We start from the raw sequence: 24176 nt of genomic DNA, 5'->3' as shown, positions 1-24176 counted from the left end.
ATATATGGCTTGCTTAGAGCCTTTGTGTAGACCTTGTAGAATTTTTCTCTCTGGGCCACTGAAAACACCATATTGAATGTAAAAGAACTCAGCACAAGCATAGTAAAACCAATTATGTTTTAAACACAGTTGTTTTTAAAAACTTGTCTCATGTGTCCCACTGAAAGAGAATTTTGGGCATGGATTGCAGGTGGTAATGGTGGGAACAGACCATTACGAGATAATCAAGGAGTAATCCATATTTTTAGGACTCCCTCAGTGGGTTTTTGTGTTTCAGGTTATTGAGACTTCTTCCTAAGAGATTATCTCTTTGTCAGGATCTATTGTGGGAAATCTGTATATTTGTAGAAAACATAGCACTCTACCCTATCAGGTACCCAAAGCTGTCTTAAAGGAGAGGTTCATGACAGTATTACTAACTCAAGATTCTTATCCTTTTTCCTTAAAAATAAGTTCTAGTTGGGTGTAGTAGCCCACACCTGTAATCCCAGCACTTTGGGAAGCTGAGGTGGGAAAATAGCTTCAGGCCAGGAGTTTGAGACCAGCCTGGTGAACATAGCAAGACCCTGTCTCTACAAAAATAAAAACTTTAGTCCAGTGTAGTGGTACATGCTAGTATTAGTATCTGCTCAGGAAGCTGAGGGAGGAGGATGTCTTGAGCCCAAGAGTTTGAGTTTATAGTAAGCTATGATTACACCAGTACACTCCAGCCTAGTTGAGAAAGCAAAACTCTCTTTAAATAAATAAAAAAGAATAATAAGAAAGAATTCTGTATATACTCAGTCATCTTAGAAACAAATCCCTTTTATGTTTACATGTGACATGAAAAAGCTATCATATGTACCAATTTGTGAATGACAAAGTGAATTTCTCCAATTAAATGCATCCCAAGCATGCTAGGAAAGGGCACGGAATACATGTCTGCCTGTTTTGTGTAAAGAACGACTCATAGAAAATGTGGTCTCTTTTTCTCCTGAATCTGAAATTGAGAACTTTAAAATTCTAATGCCTCCCTTTCCCCAAAGAAATTTCTGTCTGCTTCCTTAGAATTTAGAGATTGTTGAGTCCTATTGGTACAAGAGGATTTTTTGTTCTTTGTTTCTACTTTAAATGAGAAGTGTTTAAGCATTCAAAGGCATATTCAGAACCTATTGATCCACTGTTGTTTATAATTTACCTCTGGCAGAATAACACTATGTCTTTCTAATTGGTTGTCTGCCTTTGCTGGGGATTGGCTAATTGTTGAAAGGAGGTAATTTCAGATTGGCAACTGATTGAAATCTTCAAGAATCTACGTCAACCTTATTTTGAATTGATTGAAATCCCACAATCAATAGTATTTGGCCCAAAACTTTGGAAAGATCCTGACATCACATCAAAAGCCCTAGTTACGGTTATCAAAGGCCGAGATTCAGGATTTAAAATCACCACGACTCTGAAATTCAAAAATTAATCATAAACTTTTATGAAATTGTTTGTTCTAAAGGAAATACAGAGTGTGTAGGAATTTATAACATCTACAGCAATTTTTAAAGATAATAAAAATTATTTGTATTTCTTTTGTGCTTTATAATGTATGCTGTGCCTTCATGTATATTGTTTCACTGAATCTGTACGAAAGTGCGGTTAGGTGGGTAGAGTCCTTTTATACATGACAAGCTACGTCTTAGGGAGCTGGAAACAAGCCTAAAGTCTAGAGCTAATAAGTTGAGGGACCAAGACTTAGAACCTGGATCACTTAACTTTAGGCTCTATATTTTTTCCACTATGTTGGGGAATCATTTTCAGGTTTAAAAAGTTAACTGAAATAGTAACAATCACTAAGGTATTTCCTAGTGTTGCAAGAATCATGAAAGATTTTTTTTTAACTCTTCAACTGTCCTTCTGTAATTTACAGATGTGGTCATCAGGCCCTGGTTTTCATTTTGCAAATCTGATTTGCTTGTGCCTAGAGTGGTTAAAAGCAGATCATCAGTTTTATAGTTTGGCAGATTTATACCCAAATTTGTGATCGCTTTCATATCTAATAGTATTCACAAGGTGGCAGTATTTCTGAATTTGGAAGAATAAAGCTGAGAGATGCCAAGTTTGCAGATTTTCATTAAAGAAATTTAAAGAGAAGATTGGATAAAAGATGACAAGATCAAGGATAGGTAGAAGTAATTATTTAATTTACATTTGATGAGGTTCTTATTAGTTACCCTAAGTTTTCTAACTTGATTCTTTACCTTCATACTAAATTAGAAAGACGAGAATTAAAATACTATTTTTGCATCATTTTTTACTCAAGTTCTATTATTATTCTGACTTTTCACTTTTATTTTCACTACATTCTCTGTGTGTGTATATTTGTGTGTGTGCTTGTGTTGTGTGTCTGCTTTAAAAATCGTAGTTTCCCTACTCTCTCCTCTAGAGGGAGCACCATGGTCCAGGAACATTCAAGAATCTAAATGCTTGCTTTTTATACTTTACTCAAAATTTCTAGAGATTTCTAAAGTCCATTTTCCCATTTGTGAGAAGAGGATAATTTAAGATACTCTTAGAAACTCGTCATAAAACATCTAAAATTATGTGAAATTGAAATTTTAGAGACTCAAATTATCTTTGAACTTGGTGAAACTCATCTGCTTGCATTCCATGTCATTCCTAACTTCAACTTGCCTTCAGACATTTCTTCCCACATGACTTCCTTTTTGATAGTATATACAGGATCTCATAGCCTTGCTATTCTATGGCATATTCAATGGCATATTCTACAGCAATGGAAATGTTTTATAATCCACTCTGTCCCACATAGTAGCCACCAACCACATGTCACAATTGAGTATTTGAGATCTGGCTGGTGCTACCAAGAAACGGAATTTTAATTTAATTTAGTTTTAATCAATTTAAACTTAAATAGACACATAGAGCAAGTGGCTGCTGTCTTGGATAACTCAGATGAGGCTCCAAACTGCAAACTCTTTGTGGTTTGAGGCTAGCATGTTCTTAACATTCTCATGTGCAGAAGAAAACGGGTAATGGCTCTGTTTGAAATCTTGAATGGTATTTTAAAGTGTGTAAGTGAATTTCCAAGTACAGAACTGATTCATGGATACCCTTTAATAATAAATTATTGTAAGCAGCATAAGTACTTATCATTATTCAGACTTTCTCTAAACATTCTCCTTATTCCGTTGTATTACAGTATTCTGTTTATCTGTGAATGGTAGTCCCACTCAACTATAAACTCTCTGTATCTTAACACCCAGAACAAATCTAGGCACTCAGTTGACTTCTCAGTTATTTTTTGTTTGAATCCCATGTCCTCTGATGTTTTTGCTCTGTTTTGCTTTATTATTTAACTTCTTACCTATGTTTTTTTGTCTCTGCAGTAGTATCGCTGCAGGAGAGTGAAGAGTTGGTAAGAAAGTTTCATCATTTACAATGATGATTGACAGGCAAGACCATATAGGAATAGGTAAACCATGTTTTTAATCAAAATAAAGGAAGATTTTTTCAGTATTAGCTAGGGATTAGATTCAACTGCAAGTGATAAAAAATCCCAAAATAATAGTGGCTTAACAGAGCAACAGTTTCCTTTTCTTTCACGTGTAAGTGTTGGCTGTGTGGCCCTGCTGAGGGCAGTATGCCGCAGGGTCAGAGACCGGGGCTCCTTCCTCTTGTTCGTCCACCTTGGGTGACCTTGACCTCATGACGTAAGGTAGTGCCATCCAGTAGTGGAGAATTGGGGGTAAGGGAAGCATTTCAAGCAAGGGGACACAATGGAGAGATGAGCAGAGGGAGGTGAAGCTGCACAGGAATTCAGGGCTAGGTTGTGGATGCCTTGTAAGTCGTGGTAGAGATTCTCAGCTTTAAGTCTGAGTGGAGCAACGCAATAGAAAGTTTTGTATGCAGGGTGCGAGGTAAGGTTTCCCAGCTGCACTCATTCATCATACTGCATCCAGTTCAGATGCCACTTCCCCTTGAAGCTTCTCACAAGAGGACCACACAGTTTCAGTGTCCCTCCTCTGTACACATGGCCTTTGTTCATGTTACTCTAATCATGGAATAATGCGTTGTCACATCTCTTGTCACTTCCTGGACCCTGAGCTCCCAGGAGTGGACTTATGCCGCTAATGCTCCTCCTAAGCCTCCTCCTTTATTCTCTTCTTTGTTGTCCGCTTACTTGTAATCATCACTAACATTTTTATTATTGTCATCTTTCCATCTCTATCTAACCTGACCCTCTAGCACCTAGCACAGAGCATAGAGTAAATGTGTCCTGATTAATTTAGAATCAGTAAGTAATTTATCAATATGTAGTAGGCCTTTTTTTTTTTTTTTTTTAACACTAATGGAAATGCTCTCATCTGCATAGTTGCTCCTTTTTGGATCCTTGATCATCAAAAGTATTTTTTTCCTTCTCACCTTTGACAGATCCTTGAGCAGAGTTCTCTTTCAACCCCTGTGTTCTGACAGTACAAATATTCATAGTAAATTCATTCATTCATTCATTCCTTCCTTCATGCAGCATGAAATCATATTTTCTGAGCATATGGTATGCACAATACTGGGAAAGTTCAACCATGAACAACATTCATTACATCTTAATGGAGGTAAACAGAGCTTAAACAAATGACTACAGATTTGGAAGGAAGCAGTGCTGTAAAGAAACCTAAAGTAGTATAAAGAGAGAAAGCTTAGTGGGCAAGGCCCTTTCTTTTCATTTGGTGTCCTGTTTTCTACTCTTGCTCATGAAATGTTCTGAGTAGCTTCAAATATGTTTTAAATTGAATTGTATAGAGTCCAGTTCCTCTGAGAGGTGACCGAGTGCAGCCAGTCTAGGGAGATGTGTTCCTTATTTGTTTGCTTTGTTTTATTTTTAAAGAAAAGCTGTGGAAAAATTCTTTCAAGTGTAAGTTTAAATGACTTTATTAATATTTGTTCTTATTTGGTAGCCTATAGTAACATTTTTACCCTGCTTTAATTGAAGGCTCTTGAGATCTGTCAACAGAGAAACTTTGTAGAAGAGACGGTCTATCTTCTGAGTAAGTAGCTTTTGTTCATTTTGGTCACCATAAACTAAGAAATGGGATGACAACGTGAAGTAACTTGTCTAAGAAAGGACATAGGTTTTAGACCAATGTAACACAGAATTTGAGCCTATTTTATACAATAACTTAATATATGAAAACAGACTTCACAGCACAGTAAAGAAGGAAGAGTTGTTTAATAAATGTTGAAATAACATATTGGTAATTTATAATCAACATATAAAAATTTATCAGTTTATACCTCACAACATAGATGAAAATAAATTGTAAATGAGTTGACAAGTTTTTTCATTTTTTAAAAAATTATAATCAGCGTATATTACCATCATATTGGTAGAAAATAAATAATCACTTTTAGAAATCACACCCTAAATAACTGGAGGAAATGCAATTGAATACCGTAGTTTTGGAGAAAGAGGAGAGCTTTTTAATATAATCTAGGTGTCAGTGTTCCTGGTCTTCTGGCTCCTACCTCCACATGAGTCACAGTTTTTGTACCATGCATCCCAAGAAACAAAACTTGTCATCTTTTCACATTCTTCCAAAATCAGCCACGAGCATGACAGCAATGTGGGTTGTACTGAGAACTGCATAATGTGGCATATAACATAACATTCTTATCTGGTGTTTCTCCATTGTCACTTCCCTGCTGACCTCAGTAGGGTTTTTCCACTTTACACTTTTCCCTTATACAACACTCACCCTCATTGGCCTCTTTGCCTCTGTTGAAAAATAATCCAAATCCTCTATTCCCATTTATGTGTATGCAGATTCATGGGTGCTCAGCCACAAACCCAGAATTATCCAGTTGTAGCACCTTCCCTTCTTAGGAGAAGTGCTTTTGGGGCTGCATTTTGTTACTTCAGCATGTTCCTGGGGTTCTAATCACAATTTTAAGTAGCTCATCAATTCACTAATTGCAAACGGTGTTCTCCCCAAGAAATATTTTGGTGGAATAAATTTTTGTCATGTTGTCTTAGCAGCAGTAGAGGACTTACAGGGACATATAGGCTGATTTTATAAAAACTTGAAAATCCTGTAAACATTTTAAATAACCATTTTTAGAGATATAGGCTGTGGAAATAATATTTATAAGAAACACAAAATGCTATGGAAGGGGTATCAAATGGGATATCATTTCATTCACGAACCAGCTTTTATCGGTTGATAATGGCCATGTACAGTGAGAAGGACTCAAGATCCTTTACTAGTTCCTGTGCAAGCCCAGAGACAGCGGTAAGGGTGACAACCTACAACCAGGCAGTTGCTGTCCCTCCACTGAGTAAGGCTTTCTTACATGTACTGTATTAAACACTCATGGAAAAATTTAAACTATTAAAATGCCATAGATCAATGAGCAAAGTGTGTAAAGAAGATTAGCCAATAGAAGCGTGGTTGATAAATACTTTCATCTCATGAGGGTTATTGAAAGACTTTCCTCTGAACTTGGGAGAGAAGAAAATGAGGTAGCCCTTTGATAATCGAATTTGCAGTTGGCACAAAGTGTATCAGAAAAGCAATATGCACAGCTGCATCATGAGGCAGAGTGACTTTAGGGACTTTAAAAGTCTTAAGTGTATCTGAATGTGAAGGTATTGACCTCCAGAATATATATAAGTCTACCAAAAGTAAGTCAGAGTATGACAGACCTGGCTTCAAATTCCGGGTGTACTATTTAGTAGTTGTATGATCTTAGCAAGCTACTAACATTTCTATTTCCTTTTCTATAAAAGAGGAATATTAGTAGAACATGCCTCATAGGATGGTAGTGATGGTTAAATGATGCCATTTATATGAGGCACTTAAATGAGTACTCAGCACAGAGTAAACATCCAGTAAATAGGAGATATTTATTTTACTATGTTATAGAGAGTAAATGTTGGTGTCACATGAGAAAATAGCCTTGTCTTAGCTTTCCAACTATGTAAACAAATTAAGAGATATGCAGTTTTTTAAAAAAATCATTAAAATACCTTAAATGAACTCTTTCTCCCATCTTCACCCCACCTAGGCCGAATGGGTAATAGCCGAAGTGCCCTGAAGATGATTATGGAGGAATTACATGATGTTGATAAAGCAATCGAATTTGCCAAGGAACAAGATGATGGAGAGCTGTGGGAAGATTTGATTTTATATTCCATCGACAAACCACGTAAGCATAAAAGCCATCTGTGGTTATAACTTTTTTTCTGTCAGTGTAGCCAGTTATGTCTAGATTAAAAACTATCTCAAGATACATTGGGTAAAAAAAAATGGCAGTGTACCTACAATAAAAATAGGCCAGGTGTGTTGTAATGATTTCCAATACTCCTCCTGTGCTGGAAAACCTGGAGCCTCATCACTTTGCATTACCTGAATGTGATGAAGAACAGGTGGCTACACAGTCTATTAATTGTGTGCCCATGAGGCATGTTTTTACCTGCTGCAAGCAAATTGAATAAATGTCATCTGGGTTGTGTTGGTGTGTTTTTGTTTGTTTTTAGCTTGTATATGGGAGTGTTTATAGTTTAAGTGTATAGACCGTACCAGTCTTTTTTGGAAACATGTAACTGTTCTGGACATTGATGGTATTTGGATGTTTGCATTGTAGCATTTAGCCTCTTTCCGGCGCTATTTTTATCAGTACGGCACCCAGAGTTTGTATTTGCTGGTCCTCAGCTTGACTGTTTGCATTGGGTCTCCCATTTTGGAAAGGAAAAAACAAGAGCAGTCACCTACAGAAACCTGACTCTTTTGAAAATAACTAATAGTGGTGATGTGAAATTGCCTCTTTCCTTTTTTGTTTTTTTTTTTTTATTTTTAAGTTTGGTAGGAAATCTTTATGTTCATGTAACTACCTTAATCCGAAATTGACTTTATAAACTATCCTCTTGACAATATAAGGAGTCTCATTTGTAACTAGCAAGATAAAGAATAGTTTAAGAATCTCAAGAGGCAAAGTGCTGTCACAGAACACATCAAAACTTGAGGCTGGCCTGAGTGAATTTGGGCACATTACTACTTAGCTGTGTAACCCTGGAAAAATTAAACACCCCATTTCCCTTGTCTGTAAAATGCGGCCACAGCATTCCTACCTTGCACAGTATTTGAGGAAAGTGTATATAATACCTGAGCAGTAATCAGTTGTCAATAAATACTGTTTGCACTCATTTTGATGCTAAAAACTGTATTTTGAAGGCAAGTAATCATTTGTTCAACTGTTTTAAAACAGTTCTTATTTACTTTCTCCTTCATGTCTTAAGGAGCGTTAGTTGTTGGAAGTTTAGAAGATTAATTCTTAAGAGTTTAGAAATTTAAATGGTTTTAACACTTACTTTGAAGGAAATAATTTTTTCTTTGAGTTACTTTTGGTCTAAAATTGCATTATGTGCAAATTATGTGCAAATAAAATTGCATTATAATGTTGCTTTTATGTACATTGTTTTATGTGATATTTTGTAGCATTTATTACTGGCTTATTAAACAACATTGGCACACATGTTGACCCAATTCTACTGATTCACCGTATTAAGGAAGGAATGGAGATTCCCAATTTGAGAGATTCCTTGGTTAAAATTCTGCAAGACTACAATTTGCAAGTAAGTATCCTTTCTTGGACAAATGAGCATGCTGAATGAGTTGACTTAGTACTGGATAAATATTTCTAGGGTTTATGTTAGGTGTCAGTTAAAAACTTTCGATTTTATGGTTACATTTTATTTAGGCCCAGATATTTAGAAAACTGTTCAGAGTAATTAGAAACGTCACCTTTAAAATTGTGTTGTCCAGTAATACCTTAAAGGCCTTAAGAAGGCTATTTGATTCTTTAGCTGTCTCCAATTTTCAGTTGCTTTTGAGCAGACATTCTTATATTTGTATGGTTAATATAACATGAAATTGAGGTATGAAAGCAGTTATAGTGGCCATTAGATCAGGCCACCCCAACATTTTTAGGGAGAATAAGTATTGTGTCCATTTGAGGGAATTAACAAAAATGTTTTTCAGTAAGGTAATAATTTTCTTTGAAGCCATTCAGTAATCTGTTGCCTGAAAGCTGTTAAAAATAGGATTTTATTTAACCTTTTGTCTGTTTTCTAGAATAGTGCAACTTTATTATCCTTGTTAAACCAGAATTTGTGATAAGAACAGTGGAACTCATTATTTTCATATAAATTATTATGCTAATTACAAAGCATCTTAATCTTTTCCTTAAAAAAACTCTAGCAATTACTATTTTTCAGGATGCTGGTAGCTTCTATAGAACTTGAATTAAAACATTTCCTTAAAAATTCAGACTGTTGGCCGGGTGCAGTGGCTCACGCCTGTAATCCCAGCACTTTGGGAGGCCGAGGTGGGTGGATCACGAGGTCGGGAGATCGAGACCATCCTGGCAAACACGGTGAAACCCCGTCTCTACTAAAAATACAAAAAAAAATTAGCCAGGCGTGGTGGCGGGCGCCTGTAGTCCCAGCTTCTTGGGAGACTGAGGCAGGAGAATGGTGTGAACCCAGGAGGTGGCGGAGCTTGCAGTGAGTGGAGATCGCAGCACTGCACTCTAGCCTGGGCGACAGAGCGAGACTCCGTCTCAAAAAAAAAAAAAAATTCAGACTGTTGTTCTTCCTCTAATTCACTTGAAAATGAGTTTTTGTTAATAATGGATGAAATTGCTTTCCTAGAAATAATTTTTGCAGGTAAAGCCAAAAGAAAAGGCTATTAGCTGAGGAGCATTATGATATGAGATCCATTGGGACAGGATTCACCATGCAGGTTGCAAAGTAGAAGTCTGCCTGCACTCAGGGTAACAGCCTTAGGTAAGAGCAGGGTGGAAAGGAGAAGATATTGCAGGAACATTGGTGACGTCAAAAACAGATGTAAGAGATGAAAGGGATGGCAGAGCTGCAGGGACAAGAGGTTGTGCCAGAGAGTGCGACGTCATTAATGTTTCTAAAGCGGAGTCATGGTGTATACATGTTTAAAAAGTGGGATGATGGTAAAGGTCATTTGTGTAGAATTAGTAGAGAAACTGAGGCCACAGCCTTTCTGAGTCATCCTCATGGACATGAAGGCCAGGAGGAAGAAACGAGGTGCCCTAAGCCAGGCTCCAGCTTCTCATTGAAGAGTCCACAGGGGACAGTGGTATTAACTGGACAACACAACTTTAAAAGTGAAGAAGTTTAAAGATGGTGGTGGCGGTGGGAGTGAGGGTGTGAGAGATCATGGAGACTTCACTCAGGAGAGCTTTGTGAGAAACTGGGTTCATGGGAGAGAAGTTTGTATTCAGTTAAGCCAAAGAAGTAGATCACCTATTCCGCAGAAAGCTTAACGATATACAGGCATGTATTTCCAGTGGGATTTGGAGGTTTGCAGATGACCCAGGGGAAAGGTTATTGGAAGGAGAATGAGAAAGGCAAGAAGGAAATAAAAATGTGGGAATGGGTTAATAGGCAAAGAGAGGTGGGATGAGGAGCTGGCCTTTTATGGCCGTGCCCTGGAAATCCAGAAAGGTGACGTCCCTGCCTGGGGAAGTCACTAATTTAGAAAGTCAGCATTGGGCTTTGATGAAAGTGGTTTCAGTGTCAGACCTTATAAGCCTCTGAGTGTGAGTGAGCTTGATAATGACCTGTACTTCACTGGCCCTTACCAACCCCAGGCATGCCAGGATATGCTTTAGGTTTCAAATCCACATTTGATGAGAAGTCATTTAGGTGTCTCTGGACAACCCTCCCCCAAGGGAAGTAGTCAATAATTATCCCTCTGCCTTTCTCCAGTAGTGCAAGAAACCTGGCCTCCAGGTTAGAAGTTGTGCCTTTCTTTTCCCCCAGCCTCCACAATGACTGCAAAACCACATAGTGCATTCCTCTGTCTAGGTCATTCTTCCAGAGAACCAAGCTCATGGGCACCACTGTGGTCTCCATGTTCATTCATTTTTAATAAATAAATTTGCATCATTCTGAGTCAGCTGGAAAAAAAATGAAATTATTATTAGATGCAAAATGAATGCCTAACATAAAAATTTATACTAAAGAAGCTGCTAAATCAGTGTCTTGTCTTAACTAGAGCTTTTCCTCAAGATATGTAAGTATGTAGTTTGGTAATGTGTTAAGGAGGTTCAGAATTATTTAGCCAGTGGGTCCAAAAAGCTGTGGTTGCCTATGAATCCCCCAACCAAGGAGTGGCTTCTCAGAGGGTGAGGGAGAGATGAACAGGGAAGGCAGCAGAGCCTGCGGAAACTGCTGCATCTGGAGTCCCCACTGGAGCTCAGGCATCTTGTTGGAGAATGCAAACAGAAAATGCTCTCCGGGGGCAGGTTGTTCAAAGAATTCCAGGCATTATTTTTCACTCATAGATCAAGAGTTTAAAATATTTCTCTGCTCTTTTTACATAATCTATTAATGACCACTTAATGTGTTTCCTTTCTCTAGGCAATCTGTTAGAGTTCACTGTAAAAATAAATCTATCCAGAGAGCGTTTTGCAATTTCCAGAAGGATTTCACATGCATGTTTTTATTTTATTCTTTTTTTTTTATTTTGTATTTCATTAAACTATGTTGTTTTTCACATACTCTCACCTAGCAAAGTAAAAAATTAACAACCTTATTCAATCTGAAAATTTGGGAGAAATTTTGCATGTTCATCAATTTCCAGGAATCTGGAACTGACTGTGTGTGTGATGGGGTTGGGTGGGACAGTAACCCCAGGGGATATCAAGAACCATTCAGTAATGTAGGGATCTGTGGTCAGATGTTGGGGAAGTGTTCTCACAGGGTTTCTCAGCACCTTTTTGCTAGTATCCGTTGGAAATCTCTAAAGGGAGATTGACAATAGAGCATATAGCATTTCAAACTTACTTGGGCACTGCTTTGGGAGATCATTCATTAGCCAGTTGTTAATTGCAAGGTGGGTGAGAGAATGTTGTGGGAAAAACTTGAAATGAGTAACTCTTCTGCTTTTGGTTTCACATTTTCTAAAATGTAACAGCTTTCTTCAACTGAAGGTTAGCATCATTAGGTTTGTTAGATGCCTATGACATGACATAGTTTAAGGAAATAGTATAATCAACTACATTAGCAGTATTTAATTTCTTTAACTTTCTATGTTTTTATACCTAGCTACCTTGTTAGTGTAATCACTGCACAAATTTTAAAAGCTTCATGAAGTCAGTAAGATGCAAGTAGCATGTATTGCACGTCATAAACTTTAAATGTTTCTAGGCCTGATTTCAAGGACAAATAGCACTTATTTTGATATAACTTACTTCCAAAACAATATGGTATCAATGATACTTCAATTTTTACATGCACTGACCAGTTTCCAAATGAGTTTATGCTATAAATTTCTAATGTTTTATATTTTCTATTTTTAAAACATTATAAATTTAGCATTTATTTATTTAGTATTTGTATCCATTTTTGTAGTTGGAGGCTTTTTTCCCTTAAGAATTTCAGCATCTTTTTTCTTAAACACTTTTCTTGATGGTTTTATTTGACAAACATTTTGTCTTCACAACAGTTCTGTAGGAACTATCATCTTTGTTTTACAGAGGAAAAGACTGACTCTCAGAAAAGTTAAATGATTTGCCAGTCTGGGAAGGTGATGAACTGGGTTTGAACATAGATCCTCTGACTAAATCTCATGCCTTTTTTAAATCCATGACTACATTACCTTTTATAGCCAAAAGTCATCTCTAAAATATCTGCTAATTAGAGTGGGGTCTTAGGATTTTTCATTATGGATAACACCTCTTGGGAAAAGAATATAGCAAGCATGTTTTAAGTTGCTTCTAAGGAGGTGTCATGGTGCAGTGGAAATCTCACCAGGCTAAGCCTCCTGAGTCCCTGGTGTGAGTCTAACCCATAAGTAAAGTAGCAGATGATCCTGAACAAGTCATTGCACATCCCTGGACCTCTGTTTTTCCTAGAAAAATAAAAGGGAGCAGGGGCTAGATTAAACGTCGATCTTAGATACTTTAGGGGCTGCAGACATTCCTAAGGCTAACTGGAGCTAAGGCATTGGGTACAAAGCTGAATTGCCTTTAGCCAACACCTACCTAGTTAGGTTTCTCTACATTTCTCTCTGGAGCAGGATGTTCAGCTTTGGGCACTGGTTTGGGTCTCCTGATTACAAAAATTTCGAAGATCACTACAGAAACCTGTGACTTAGCCTTTACAAGATGGACACATCTTATATACCCATACCATATACCCATGGACCATATACCCATGTACACACACATACCTCATGCAAACTGGTAAACTGATTCCAGATATCTCCATGCCTTCCAAAGTTATTTTTCCAAATTTACATTTGCTACAGTCCCCATAGTCCTTTATTTCCCATATCTCTACTTTGCAATCCAAATGGGATAAGAGGAAATAACGCTTCTTTCTCACCTTTTTTTGGGCCTACATGGGTTTCTTTTTGACTCTCAGTATATAAACTCCTAATTTTCTTCTGTGAGAGAGTTTTTGAATTTATAAGTTCATGAAATAAACTTTTAAGACTAAATGAGATTTGTTGTTTTCCTTTTGATATTATTTCAGTTTTGCCTTATCACAGCTTTTAGGTGACCATAGGTGGCCTGTGACAACGAGGTGTGTAGCTTTTAAAACTAATTTGGTACATCCATACTTTGTGCTATTAGAAATTTAAATACAATTGTGTTTATAAGATTGTTTCTGAACTCCAACATAAGACCTTAGGATCTCTTTCCCTTCGTATTTCTCTGCAACTCATTATCTTTATAAGAATCCCAGCCAAAAGCAAAGCTTTTTCAAGAAGAATTCAAGTCCCATAGCATTGTGACCTAAAGGAAGGATTAGAAATGAGAGGAAAAGTTTCTCAGTCTAACCCCGTGTCATACTGGGGGCTTTTCAAACCAGGTAACTATCTGTCATTTGCAGTTCTAATGACAAGCATTGCAGTATGAACAAGGCAATGTGAGCAAAATGTTTAGTGTTCGAAGAATCTTTTAAAAGAAAAATTTCAGAATTTTTATTTTACTTATTTTATTTTATTGTGAATTTTTATACTTGTAATAAGTAATTATTACAAAGGTAATAATTATAAAATGTGTAAGTTTATATTATTTTATTACACATTTTTATTTGGCGACTTTTGATGGCATTTTTCCCATGGCCGCCGTTTCTAATGAACCATAACAACTTTGCTGATATACAGTTTTTTTATTGCTTTATAAAACCTCTATAGGTCTGGTGTTTTGCTTTTGGTTGGGATTATTATCACTGATGACGAACTGCAGAGAAATAAGGAGAAAAGGGGAAGATAAGGCAAATCTAAGTTGTCATGTTGGTTTTCAACAGTTGTATTGTGAATTCATTCTTATTTAAATTTACAGTAGCACAAAATATAATATGTAACAGATTGTTTATAGAAGCCATAGCTGGTTGACTTCAAAATGATGAAAAGGAAAGAATAAAGGTCTTGTTGATAAAATATGTAATTTAGAAAAACTTAGAACTATGGAAGGAAACAAAGTAATATTAAGAAAACAAGAATCCTGGAGTAGGATGTAAGAAGAAATTGACCCCTAGATTTGAATAATCTTGGAAAAATACAGGAAAGTCCCGTAAGGAAAATAAATCTCTGAAAAGTAGTATTGTACTTTCTAAGCTATACCTACAAGTCTTTTTTGAGATGAGAATTAATACTGTTATGAAGTTGAGGAAAGAAAAGCCTGGTGTATCCTCAGTGAAAATCTTTTTGTTTCGTTTTGAGACAGGGCCTTACTTTGTTGCCCAGGCTGGAACATGGCAGTGGTGCAGTCACAGCTCAGTGTAGCCTTGACCTCCTGGGCTGAAGCAATCCTTTCACCTCAGCCTCTGGAGTAGTTGGCACTACAGGCATGTGCCACTATGCCTGGCTAATTTTTTTTATTTTAATTCTTTGCTGAGACAGGGTCTCACTATGTTGCCCAGGCTGTTGCCCAGGCTGGTCTTGAACTCCTGGTCTCAAGAGATCCTCCTGTCTCAGCCTCTCAAAGTGCTGGGATTATATGTGTGAGCTACACCCATCCGATTGTCAGTGATATTCTAATAGGAGATATAGATTACAAAGCAAAGGTTAATAATGGTGCTGTTTAATTTACCAAGTAGAGATATTTCATAGAAAAGATGTTTCAAACTAGTTTTAAGTTCTGAAAGTGATATCAGAGGCTGTCCAACACAGAGAATAAGAAACCAGGGTAAAACAGGAGGAAATAGGTGAGAAAGTTTTTAGTGGGTTAAAAATGATTCATCTTTGAAAGGCCAGTTAGGCGTACTTTGGAAAACAAAAACTACTTTTGGTGGGGAGGAGGACATATCTTCAAAACTGCATACTTATAAGCTTCTGTAGTCTATAAACATTCAGGAAACATCACAAAATGTATTTGCAAATTCCGTAAGGTTTGAGAAAAAGGCACGGGGAAACAATCAGCATAAACATAAAAAACAAAGTCCATGCAGACTAAGTTTTCAACACCTAAAGTAAGCAAAGAATACAAGTTTATATCAATATCTTTGAAAACTCAGAAGAACTGAACTATTTTCTAGGAAAATAATAAGTTATAAAAGTTTACTCAAGCAAATAGAATAAACCTGTAGTCATTAACTAAATTGGCAGTCAAAATGTATAGCTACAATAAAGGCACTTATTCCTTTAGGGCCTATAGACAGTTTTAGAGACAAGTTTTATCAATCCTTTTAAAAAAATAGGTGGCTGGATATGGTGGTTCATGCCTGTAATCTCGTCACTTTGGAAATCTTAGATGAGCAGATGGCTTGAGCTCAGGAGTTTGAGATAAGCCTGAGCAACATGGTGAAACCCTGTCTCTACTAAAAATACATAAGTTCTCTGGGTGTGATGGCTCATGCCTGTGGTCCCAGCTACATGGGAGGCTGAGGCAGGAGGATCACTTAAGCCCAGGCGGTCAAGGCTGCAGTGAGTTCTGATCATGCCACTGTATTCCAGCTGGGTGCAGAGCAAGACCGTGTCAAAAAAAAATTAATTAAAAATAATAAAACTAAATAAAAACAGGCAATGTCTGTTTTACATTTACTTTTCCGGATAATAGAATGGACAAGTTCCTCAATTCCTTATGGGATGCTAGTGGAACCCTAGTACCAGCATTACGTGAGGGCAATATGGGAAAATTATAGCCCTATCTTTTTTTTTTTAAACACAAATGCAAAAATAATGCATAAATCAATAGCAAATTGAACTTGACCATTTATTCAATTGTTAAAAGTACATCCATATCATAAATGTTATTAGTTCTCCCTAAAATAATCATCTGTATGTTCAATAAAATTTTAATCAAAATCTCCAAAGAATTTTTCATGGAAATTGATAAACTGGTCCTAAAATTTACATAAAAATTAAGAGTAAGATTATTCTTAAAGAGGGAAGGTATTTTTATTAGATATCCAACTTAATATGTGGGAGTATAAAATGGCATATAACCACTTTGGAAAACCGTTTGACATTTACTTGAAAAATTAAACATACACCTACTCCATGACCCAGGAATTTCACTCCTTTGTATTTACTCAAGAGATGAAAATCAGTTCCATAAAAAGATCTGTACAAGAATGTCCTCTGGATTTCCTTAGTAGCCCTAAACTGGACATAACCTCAACATGCATCAACAGGAGAGTGTACCTCAGGGTTGTTGCCTCTTGGTGACAAAGTAGATGCCGTATCAGTAGGCTTTACAGCCACACTCCATATAGCACATGCAAGAAGCAAGGGTTTTTTTCCTAATGGGGCTTTGCCTTTTTATTTGAAAGGGCCGCTTTCCCAGGCTTGATGTTTATCTTGTTGACCAAGTCTATGTTACATGAGCCCCAGCCAGCTGTATATTTCAGTTGGACACACCCTAAACGAAGTTGGAGTTGTGTTTGAAAAGAAGGAGCAGGAATGGTAGAGGACAAGAAGGTGTCAACTGTGTTTGTAATACTTTATTTTCTGGAATGAGATCTGAAGTGTGGGAAAATATTAACATTTGTTAAATCTAGGTGGTAGGGACTTTTGGGTCTTTTTTTTCTTTTCAGTTATTTTTAGTATTTCATATTTTAAAAAGAAAAATAGCACAAAGTAATGAAAGATAGTGCTCAGAGCAAGAGCAGCAGTGATCGGTGCCATTCTGGTCATTGAAACCTGAGTAACAGAAGAGAGTGCATGCGCCCTAAATATGTGAAGAACATCACATTAGCAAGTTAGAAGGGAGATGGGGAAGGTGATGATAGGCTATGGCTGGGAAGATAGGCTGGGTAAGATGACCTTGAAACATGGCAGTGATCCAGAATCATGAGTGTGAAGGTCAAAAAGGGGTGAGGATGATCTGCTTACGCCAACTGCTGTGGCATCTGACTTTCGGCCATCAGCGTCTTTATAAAAAAGACACTCATGGGAAATTCCAAACATGAACTTTTGAGGGTAAAATGAATGTGAACAACAGCACATTTTTCATGAGTCACTGGTGGAGTTGCTACTAGAAATCCATAGTCAACATAATGCCTTGTCATACATCTGATGTTGAAAGCAATACATGTAGATTGTAATACATTATAATCTTGTACTGTCTTCCTTCACTTATCACCTTTAATTGCCATCCATCAAATTATTACAGATGTTGTAGAATAAGTGATTACATTCTATAGAGGATAGTCTCATATTTTGAAATACCTGCCTGGGATCATATAAATGAAACTTAAAATGTTTTCCTGTTTTTCTGATTTGGAGCCTTGGATTTTGACCAGATGAAGTAGTAAATAGCAGTAAGCTGTATTTATGTACTTTCCCCTCTCCTGGCTGTTTGCCTCTGAATAATGAATTTTCCTAGAAAATGCTTTCTGCAGGCAAACAGATTGTACCTGTTTAGAAAAATGTAATCCTGCTGAAGAGATGGTTCCTTCCTGGTTTGCATGTCTTACTGTTTTCCTTTTTAGCTTGCAGACACAGTGGCCTCTGTCTAGACTGCTGCCTCTGCACTTCTCTTATATTATTCATGCCATGGACCTGGAGCACCCACTGAGAGTCAGAGCCCTTTTTTTTTTTTAATTATTTTATCTGAGATGTTGTGGTTGAAACCATTACTCTTTGTTTTTTATTTTTTGTCTTCAAGGCTAAGCAGCTTTATATGTTAGCTTTTAAATTTACTTAAAGTTTTCCTGACATCAATATTTCGTAGCTGTCTTTCTTACTGTATTGGTTATTTTTCTCTTCTACCTGTATGTTTTAATGCAGTCTGTTAAAATTTTAATTGTGTGTGTGTGTGTGTGTGTGTGTGTGTGTGTGTGTGTGTGTGTGTGTGTTTTGAGATGCAGTCTCCCTCTGTCGCCCAGACTGGAGTGCAGTGACCGGATCTCAGCTCACTGCAAGCTCCGCCTCCCGGGTTTACGCTATTCTCTTGCCTCAGCCTCCCGAGTAGCTGGGACTACAGGCGCCCACCACCTCGCCCGGCTAGTTTTTTTGTATTTTTTAGTAGAGACGGGGTTTCAGCGTGTTAGCCAGGATGGTCTCCATCTCCTGACCTTGTGATCCGCCCGTCTCGGCCTCCCAAAGTGCTGGGATTACAGGTAATGTGTTTTTTTAAAAAAATCCAAAAAACAGCACTTTGGGAGGCCGAGACCGGCAGATCACGAGGTCAGGAGATCGAGACCATCCTGGCTAACACGGTGAAACCCCGTCTCTACTAAAAAATACAAAAAAAAAAAACTAGCCGGGTGAGGTGGTGGGCGCCTGTAGTCCCAGCTACTCGGGAGGCTGAGGCAAGAGAATGGCGTGAACCCGGGAGGCGGAGCTTGCAGTGAGCCGAGATCGCACCACTGCACCTCCAGCCTGGGCGGCAGAGTGAGACTACATCTCAAAAAAAAAAAAAAAAAAAATCCAAGAACATTTGATTCTTGGTAGAATTTTAAACAAGAAAACTTTATAGGCAGTTTCTCAATTAATGTAGGAATATTAAAGTCATGTAATCTTGTTCATCAGTACTAGAAATGGCAGACATAGAACTTGAATCTAGACATTAGTTTTGTTTTCCTGAATATTAATTTGTCTTTGTATAATTAGGGGGAAACGGCTTTTGGCGGGATTCGCCCAAAGCCAGTGCTCTTCGGGATTTTCAGAGGAACACGTGGACCACTAAGGATAGAGGGCTGTGGTGGGCTGCTCCTTTACTTTTCTCCCCCAGTGGCATGAATTTAAAACTTATGAAAGCAAAATGCCCATGTAGGTTGTCGAGTCGTGAGTAACTTCAGTATGAAGAAAGCCAGAGTGCCCCCTCTAAACAGCAGAACTTGCCACTGAAAGACACATGCTTCTCAGCCTCGGAGCTGCACTGTGGTGAGACAGCACTATCTGTTATGTGAATTTCTGTGATGTGACGTCTGTTACTGCACATAACCACGTATGATAAGACACATAGGCCCCAAAGGGAGAAGCCACAGGCACAGCCCCAGAGCGTCTCTGTCCATCAGGCCTTGAATTTCTCCCTCTGAAAAAGCAGAAACAAGTTCTGGTTAAAAAATAATAATAATAAAATATAAAATGACATCTGGCTTATGTGGACCTCCTGGGCCTCTCTCAGTTTCCTACTAATACCTAAGAAAACCCAGCAAAGGGTGGAAGCTCACACTCTGCCCCACAGAATGGGCATGAAAGGTAAAGTGTTGCCTGCCCCTGCTGTGTCCCCACCTAAAAGCAGGGGAGAATCTTGGACCCCATCATGCCTCCAGTTCTGAAATACAACCTTGGTACCAGCCAAGTGGAGGGTATCATCCTCCACTGTGTGCTTCTGACTTCTGAGGCTGCCAAAGCATTGTGATACCTCTTGTCATTCTCCAGGCAGGAAGTGGGGAAATAGTAAAAAGCCTACAGAGGAATAAGAAAAATGTGTAAAGAAACAAAAGCTGTAATGCTGGGGTGAAGAATAAGAAAATGACTCTTGTGACATAATATTTGTATCCATGATTTTTTTTCAATTGTCAGCCCTCCCAGGGGTCACCAAATTTGAAGGTTATTATAGTCCGTTAATACCACACACACACACACACACACACACACACACACACACCACATTCATAGCACTACGCTGAATGGTTTGGGTTGGATTTGGAAAGAAAAAGACAGGTTGCAGCCTGGAGGGAGATTGTATCTGTTTAGTTTATTATCTATACCCAGTACCCTGTACGTGATAGGGACCCAGTACTTATTTGTGCAGTAAATAGATGAATTTATGAAGTAAATGGATGATTTTGGAATAACAGGTTTTCATTCTGGTTAAAGATCTGAAGAATGGAATGAGCACATGATGTAGGAGCCAAACTCTGCCCAAGAGAGTCTGTATAAGGAAGCCCTCTAACAATAGGGTTAGTTAATATAGGACCTTCTTTGCCAGACTTGGAATGTATGTTTGATTATACACATGCTACAGGAGCCAGTGTATGGTTGGAAGAAACGATGCACAGTGTAATGAGTGGATCCTGGCTGGCCAGGTCAGCCTGGCAGTGGTTTGGCGGGAAGAGGGTACTGAGGGCAAGAGAATCAGTGAGTGCCCCTTTAGAGTATTTCAAGCATGCCAGCTTTTGGAATCCCCAGTATGGTGTCCCTTCACCCCTCAGATTTGAGTCTATTTAAGATGGCTTTTCTTTTAAAATGTATGCATTAGATTCTGCTTCGTGAAGGCTGCAAGAAGATTCTCGTAGCTGACTCTTTGTCCTTACTGAAGAAAATGCACCGAACTCAAATGAAAGGTGTTCTTGTTGATGGTGGGTAAAATTGAAATAATCATATGGGCTGCATGCCCTGCTTTCAGAAACAGCCAAGCAGGTATAAACAGGGCATAATCCAAAGTGTGTGTGCTTTCTTACAGAGGAGAACATCTGTGAGTCGTGCCTTTCCCCTATTCTTCCATCAGGTAAAAAGGTTTTCCCAAAAACTTTCCCAAATGTGTATTTTAATGATGAGTGGAATCAAAATTTTGGAATTAGCCAACTACCGTTTATAAAAAATGTATAACTTTCAGAATAACCCAGTGGAGAGAAGTGTTGTGACTCACATCCCGCTCAGTGGAATGCTGGTGTTGCCATTGCTTAGAGCTGAGGTTCTCAAGCTATAGGGTGAGTCAGCATCACCCACCAGGCTTGTTGGAACCCAGATCGCTGGCCCAGTCAGTCTCCCTAGAGTCTCTGGTTGCAAACTTCCAGGGCAGGAACTGAGAAATCTAACAAGTTCCCAGATAATGTTGATGCCACTGGTTCGGGGGCCCTTCTTTTAGAACTGTAATCTAGGATAAAACAAAATGAAAACTAACCATCAGCATTTAAATTTCAAGGTAGGAGAACCATATATGTGTCTGGGGAAAAAAATTTATATGTAGCATTCTCTTTTTTTTAATCTTTTTCTCTGCTATATGGTTCTACATGCCCAAGTTATCTCACATTTCAATGGAAACATACATAATACCTGCCATCTAATTGGAACTGCCAGTCTTTAAAAGACATAAGCATTTGTTTATTTCTAGTTCTTAGCAGATATATATATATATATATATATATGTCTTCATCTGTAATGAAAAGCACCTTCTTAAGGTTCATTATGACATAAGAAGAAATTTACATAATTCAAAAGCGGAAACTAAGAAAGCATTGTCAGGATGCTAACAAATGCTTTTCAAATGTAAGTTCAGCATAACAAAGTACTAAAAGACCTAGTTGACCTCATATTTACTTAGCATTAAAGGATTATTTCATGGGTCAGCTCATGAGAAGTTTTTCTACTTAGGTTCTTTTCTAGAGGAATTAGATTTGGATGTTTAAGTGTGAATTAGATTTGGATATTTAAGTGCTTCTGTTGAAAACTGCAGTGGGCTCAGGTAAAGAAGTGAGCTTCCGTAGCGTTTCAGGCAGTGTTGCAGCAGAAAGGAACCACATACATTCCCACTCTACAGTTAGATTTAATTCCACATTTAATCTGCTGATGACACTAAATCTTACCAAAAAAAAAGCTGGCCACACAGAGCAGAAACAGAGGAGGGGATTTGCCCAAGCAGAAGTGCAGTAAAATGCAAGGTTGGGCTTGTAACCCAGGTCTGCCTCTGAAGTCAGTGTGTGGTCTTGGCAAAGGTAGCAGGTGGACAGGGAAAGCATTTTTATGAAGCCACAGACTTGACTTCGGCTGTGGTGGATAATGATTATAGGGGTTAGGGGCATGTTGGCACATACACATGCTGGTTTTCAAAATAAAGGTTACTGCAGTTGTCCTCAGTGTAGTCTTGGTAACTGACACAGAGGCTAAGCAAGTAACCTGTGAATCACATAGCAACATGATTATAATACCTATTTTGTGTCTGATCATACCACCCCTCAGGAATGCTTTTGTAAATAAGCCACTCTTCAAAGGCAGCTTATTGCTGAAAATTAAACTGCAACTGGACTTTCAGTCGGGATTGGTTTAAAATGATCTTGCTTGTTGCATTGAGTTCTCCTCCTTTCTCTGCCCTCCTCACCAGATGCAGCTAAGCCCTTCAGCGTGGTGGTCTTCCATTGCCGGCACATGTTCCACAAGGAGTGCCTGCCCATGCCCAGCATGGTGAGTTGGCAGCTTGGTACCTATCAACAAGAGGAAAATTAACACACTTAGAGGAATGTGCTTGAAACACAACCCGTCATCCTTATGGCTGTATGGGTTAAAAAAATATAGAGAGATTCATATCACTTAACAAAAAGTAATCTAGTTTTTAAATGTAAAAATATTTAGAAATGTTTTGTATACTATAGTTAAGTATAAAAGCATACCCATTTGAAGGAATTCATTCAGGCCAAATTGACAGCTGTCGTGCTTGAAGAGATGAGCAACAACGGTAGAGAGCCATTGTGTATCTTATGTGTTTTCCAGCCTGATTTGTGTTCCATGATGCTATCATGTTTTTAGTGTCGTGTTCCCCCAAGTCACATTAGACTTATTCTGCTGCTGGGTGTCCTTTGAGTCGCAGAGTAACAGCTGATCTACTGAATCCTAAGTTAACCAGAAAGAAACTCCAGAAAGAGGAGTGACATCTTATTACTTCCTCTCCACCCCCTGACTAATGTTACCGTAGTATTTCTGAATATGAGAGTAGAGAAAGATCATTTTTTAAATCTGTGTTTTTAAATTGCATTTTTAGAACTCTGCTGCACAGTTCTGCAACATCTGCAGTGCTAAGAACCGTGGACCAGGAAGTGCAATTTTGGAGATGAAAAAATAGCTCATTTCTGCTTGTCAGTCTCCTCGTCACCACTCTTTTTGAGACTGTTTTTGCAACAACGAAAGCATTTGTTGACACTCGTGCTGTTAAGAGATTTGTTTATGTTTATATTATGCTCAGAAACAGTTTCTTCATCTATTCCTGTACTAATGGTTTCTCTTTGCAGTTGACAGAGAATTTGGGGCTCTCTTCATGCCTTGAAATTTTGGGGTCCATAGTCCATATTTTGTTATTTATTTGTTTGGCTCATTCTTTATATAGTAATGGAAACATAAGTCTAGGAGTTAGAAATGAATTTTTTAGACCTTAGTAAAACCATTTAACCATAAAGTGGACTACTGAGAATTCTCCCAGCTGCCTGAAAGTGTCGCCAACTGTGGTTATCCTGCAAGCTACTACCTGCAACCTGGATCTTGTTTCCATGTGCTCTGCTGGCTACCATTCTTGCATTCTGGGTTTGACTTTTTTCTATGTCATCATCTATGGTTATCCTCTAAATAGGCATTTAATGAAACATTGTACAAATTGTCACTCATTTGGTGACATCTGGGAATAACATTAGCAGGCTGATGTCCTCCACCATTATGTTTACTAATCACATGTTCTGTGTGCTCTGACGACTGGCAGATTATCCGGCCATGGCAGACACTCAGCATTTGTTGATTGAATAAATGTTAGCTCTTCTCATTGTGAAGGACTCACTTTTACTGGGATGAACAAATGCAATTAAGAATTCTGGCACCCTTGTAAGGAAGAAAAGAGAGTTCAACACCTTCGAATCTGAGCGCTTGTGGCCAGGATTTGCCAGGAGGGAGGAAACCAGTGACCCTGAAAACTGAGGGTGTCTCAGGAGCAGTGGGACAACCTGATGCTGAAGGACGGGCTAATGATGTTTCCTCTTGCCTTCTCTGGTGCCT

The 24176-nt window shown here is 38.2% G+C and overlaps 1 protein-coding gene across 2 annotated transcripts in view; it reads left to right on the top strand.

The window, feature by feature from the left end:
* VPS41 (VPS41 subunit of HOPS complex) overlaps nt 1-23953 on the top strand; it is a 184946-nt gene extending 160993 nt beyond the window's left edge. The window contains exons 23-29 of one of the 2 annotated variants that reach the window (XM_030932462.1): nt 4976-5030; nt 7048-7188; nt 8478-8614; nt 20683-20782; nt 20887-20931; nt 22525-22604; nt 23179-23953. In XM_030932462.1, the coding sequence (XP_030788322.1) occupies nt 4976-5030; nt 7048-7188; nt 8478-8614; nt 20683-20782; nt 20887-20931; nt 22525-22604; nt 23179-23259 (639 nt within the window). In that variant the 3' untranslated portion in view covers nt 23260-23953. Of the gene's footprint in view, nt 1-4975; nt 5031-7047; nt 7189-8477; nt 8615-19248; nt 19359-20682; nt 20783-20886; nt 20932-22524; nt 22605-23178 lie in introns of those variants that run through there. The other variant, XR_004057966.1, reaches the window with a different exon arrangement.
* The last annotated feature ends 223 nt before the right edge of the window (nt 23954-24176 follow it).

Source organism: Rhinopithecus roxellana, chromosome 6 (genome assembly GCF_007565055.1).
Source record: "Rhinopithecus roxellana isolate Shanxi Qingling chromosome 6, ASM756505v1, whole genome shotgun sequence".
Lineage (NCBI taxonomy): Eukaryota > Metazoa > Chordata > Mammalia > Primates > Cercopithecidae > Rhinopithecus > Rhinopithecus roxellana.
This window is presented reverse-complemented; position numbering and strand designations above follow the sequence as displayed.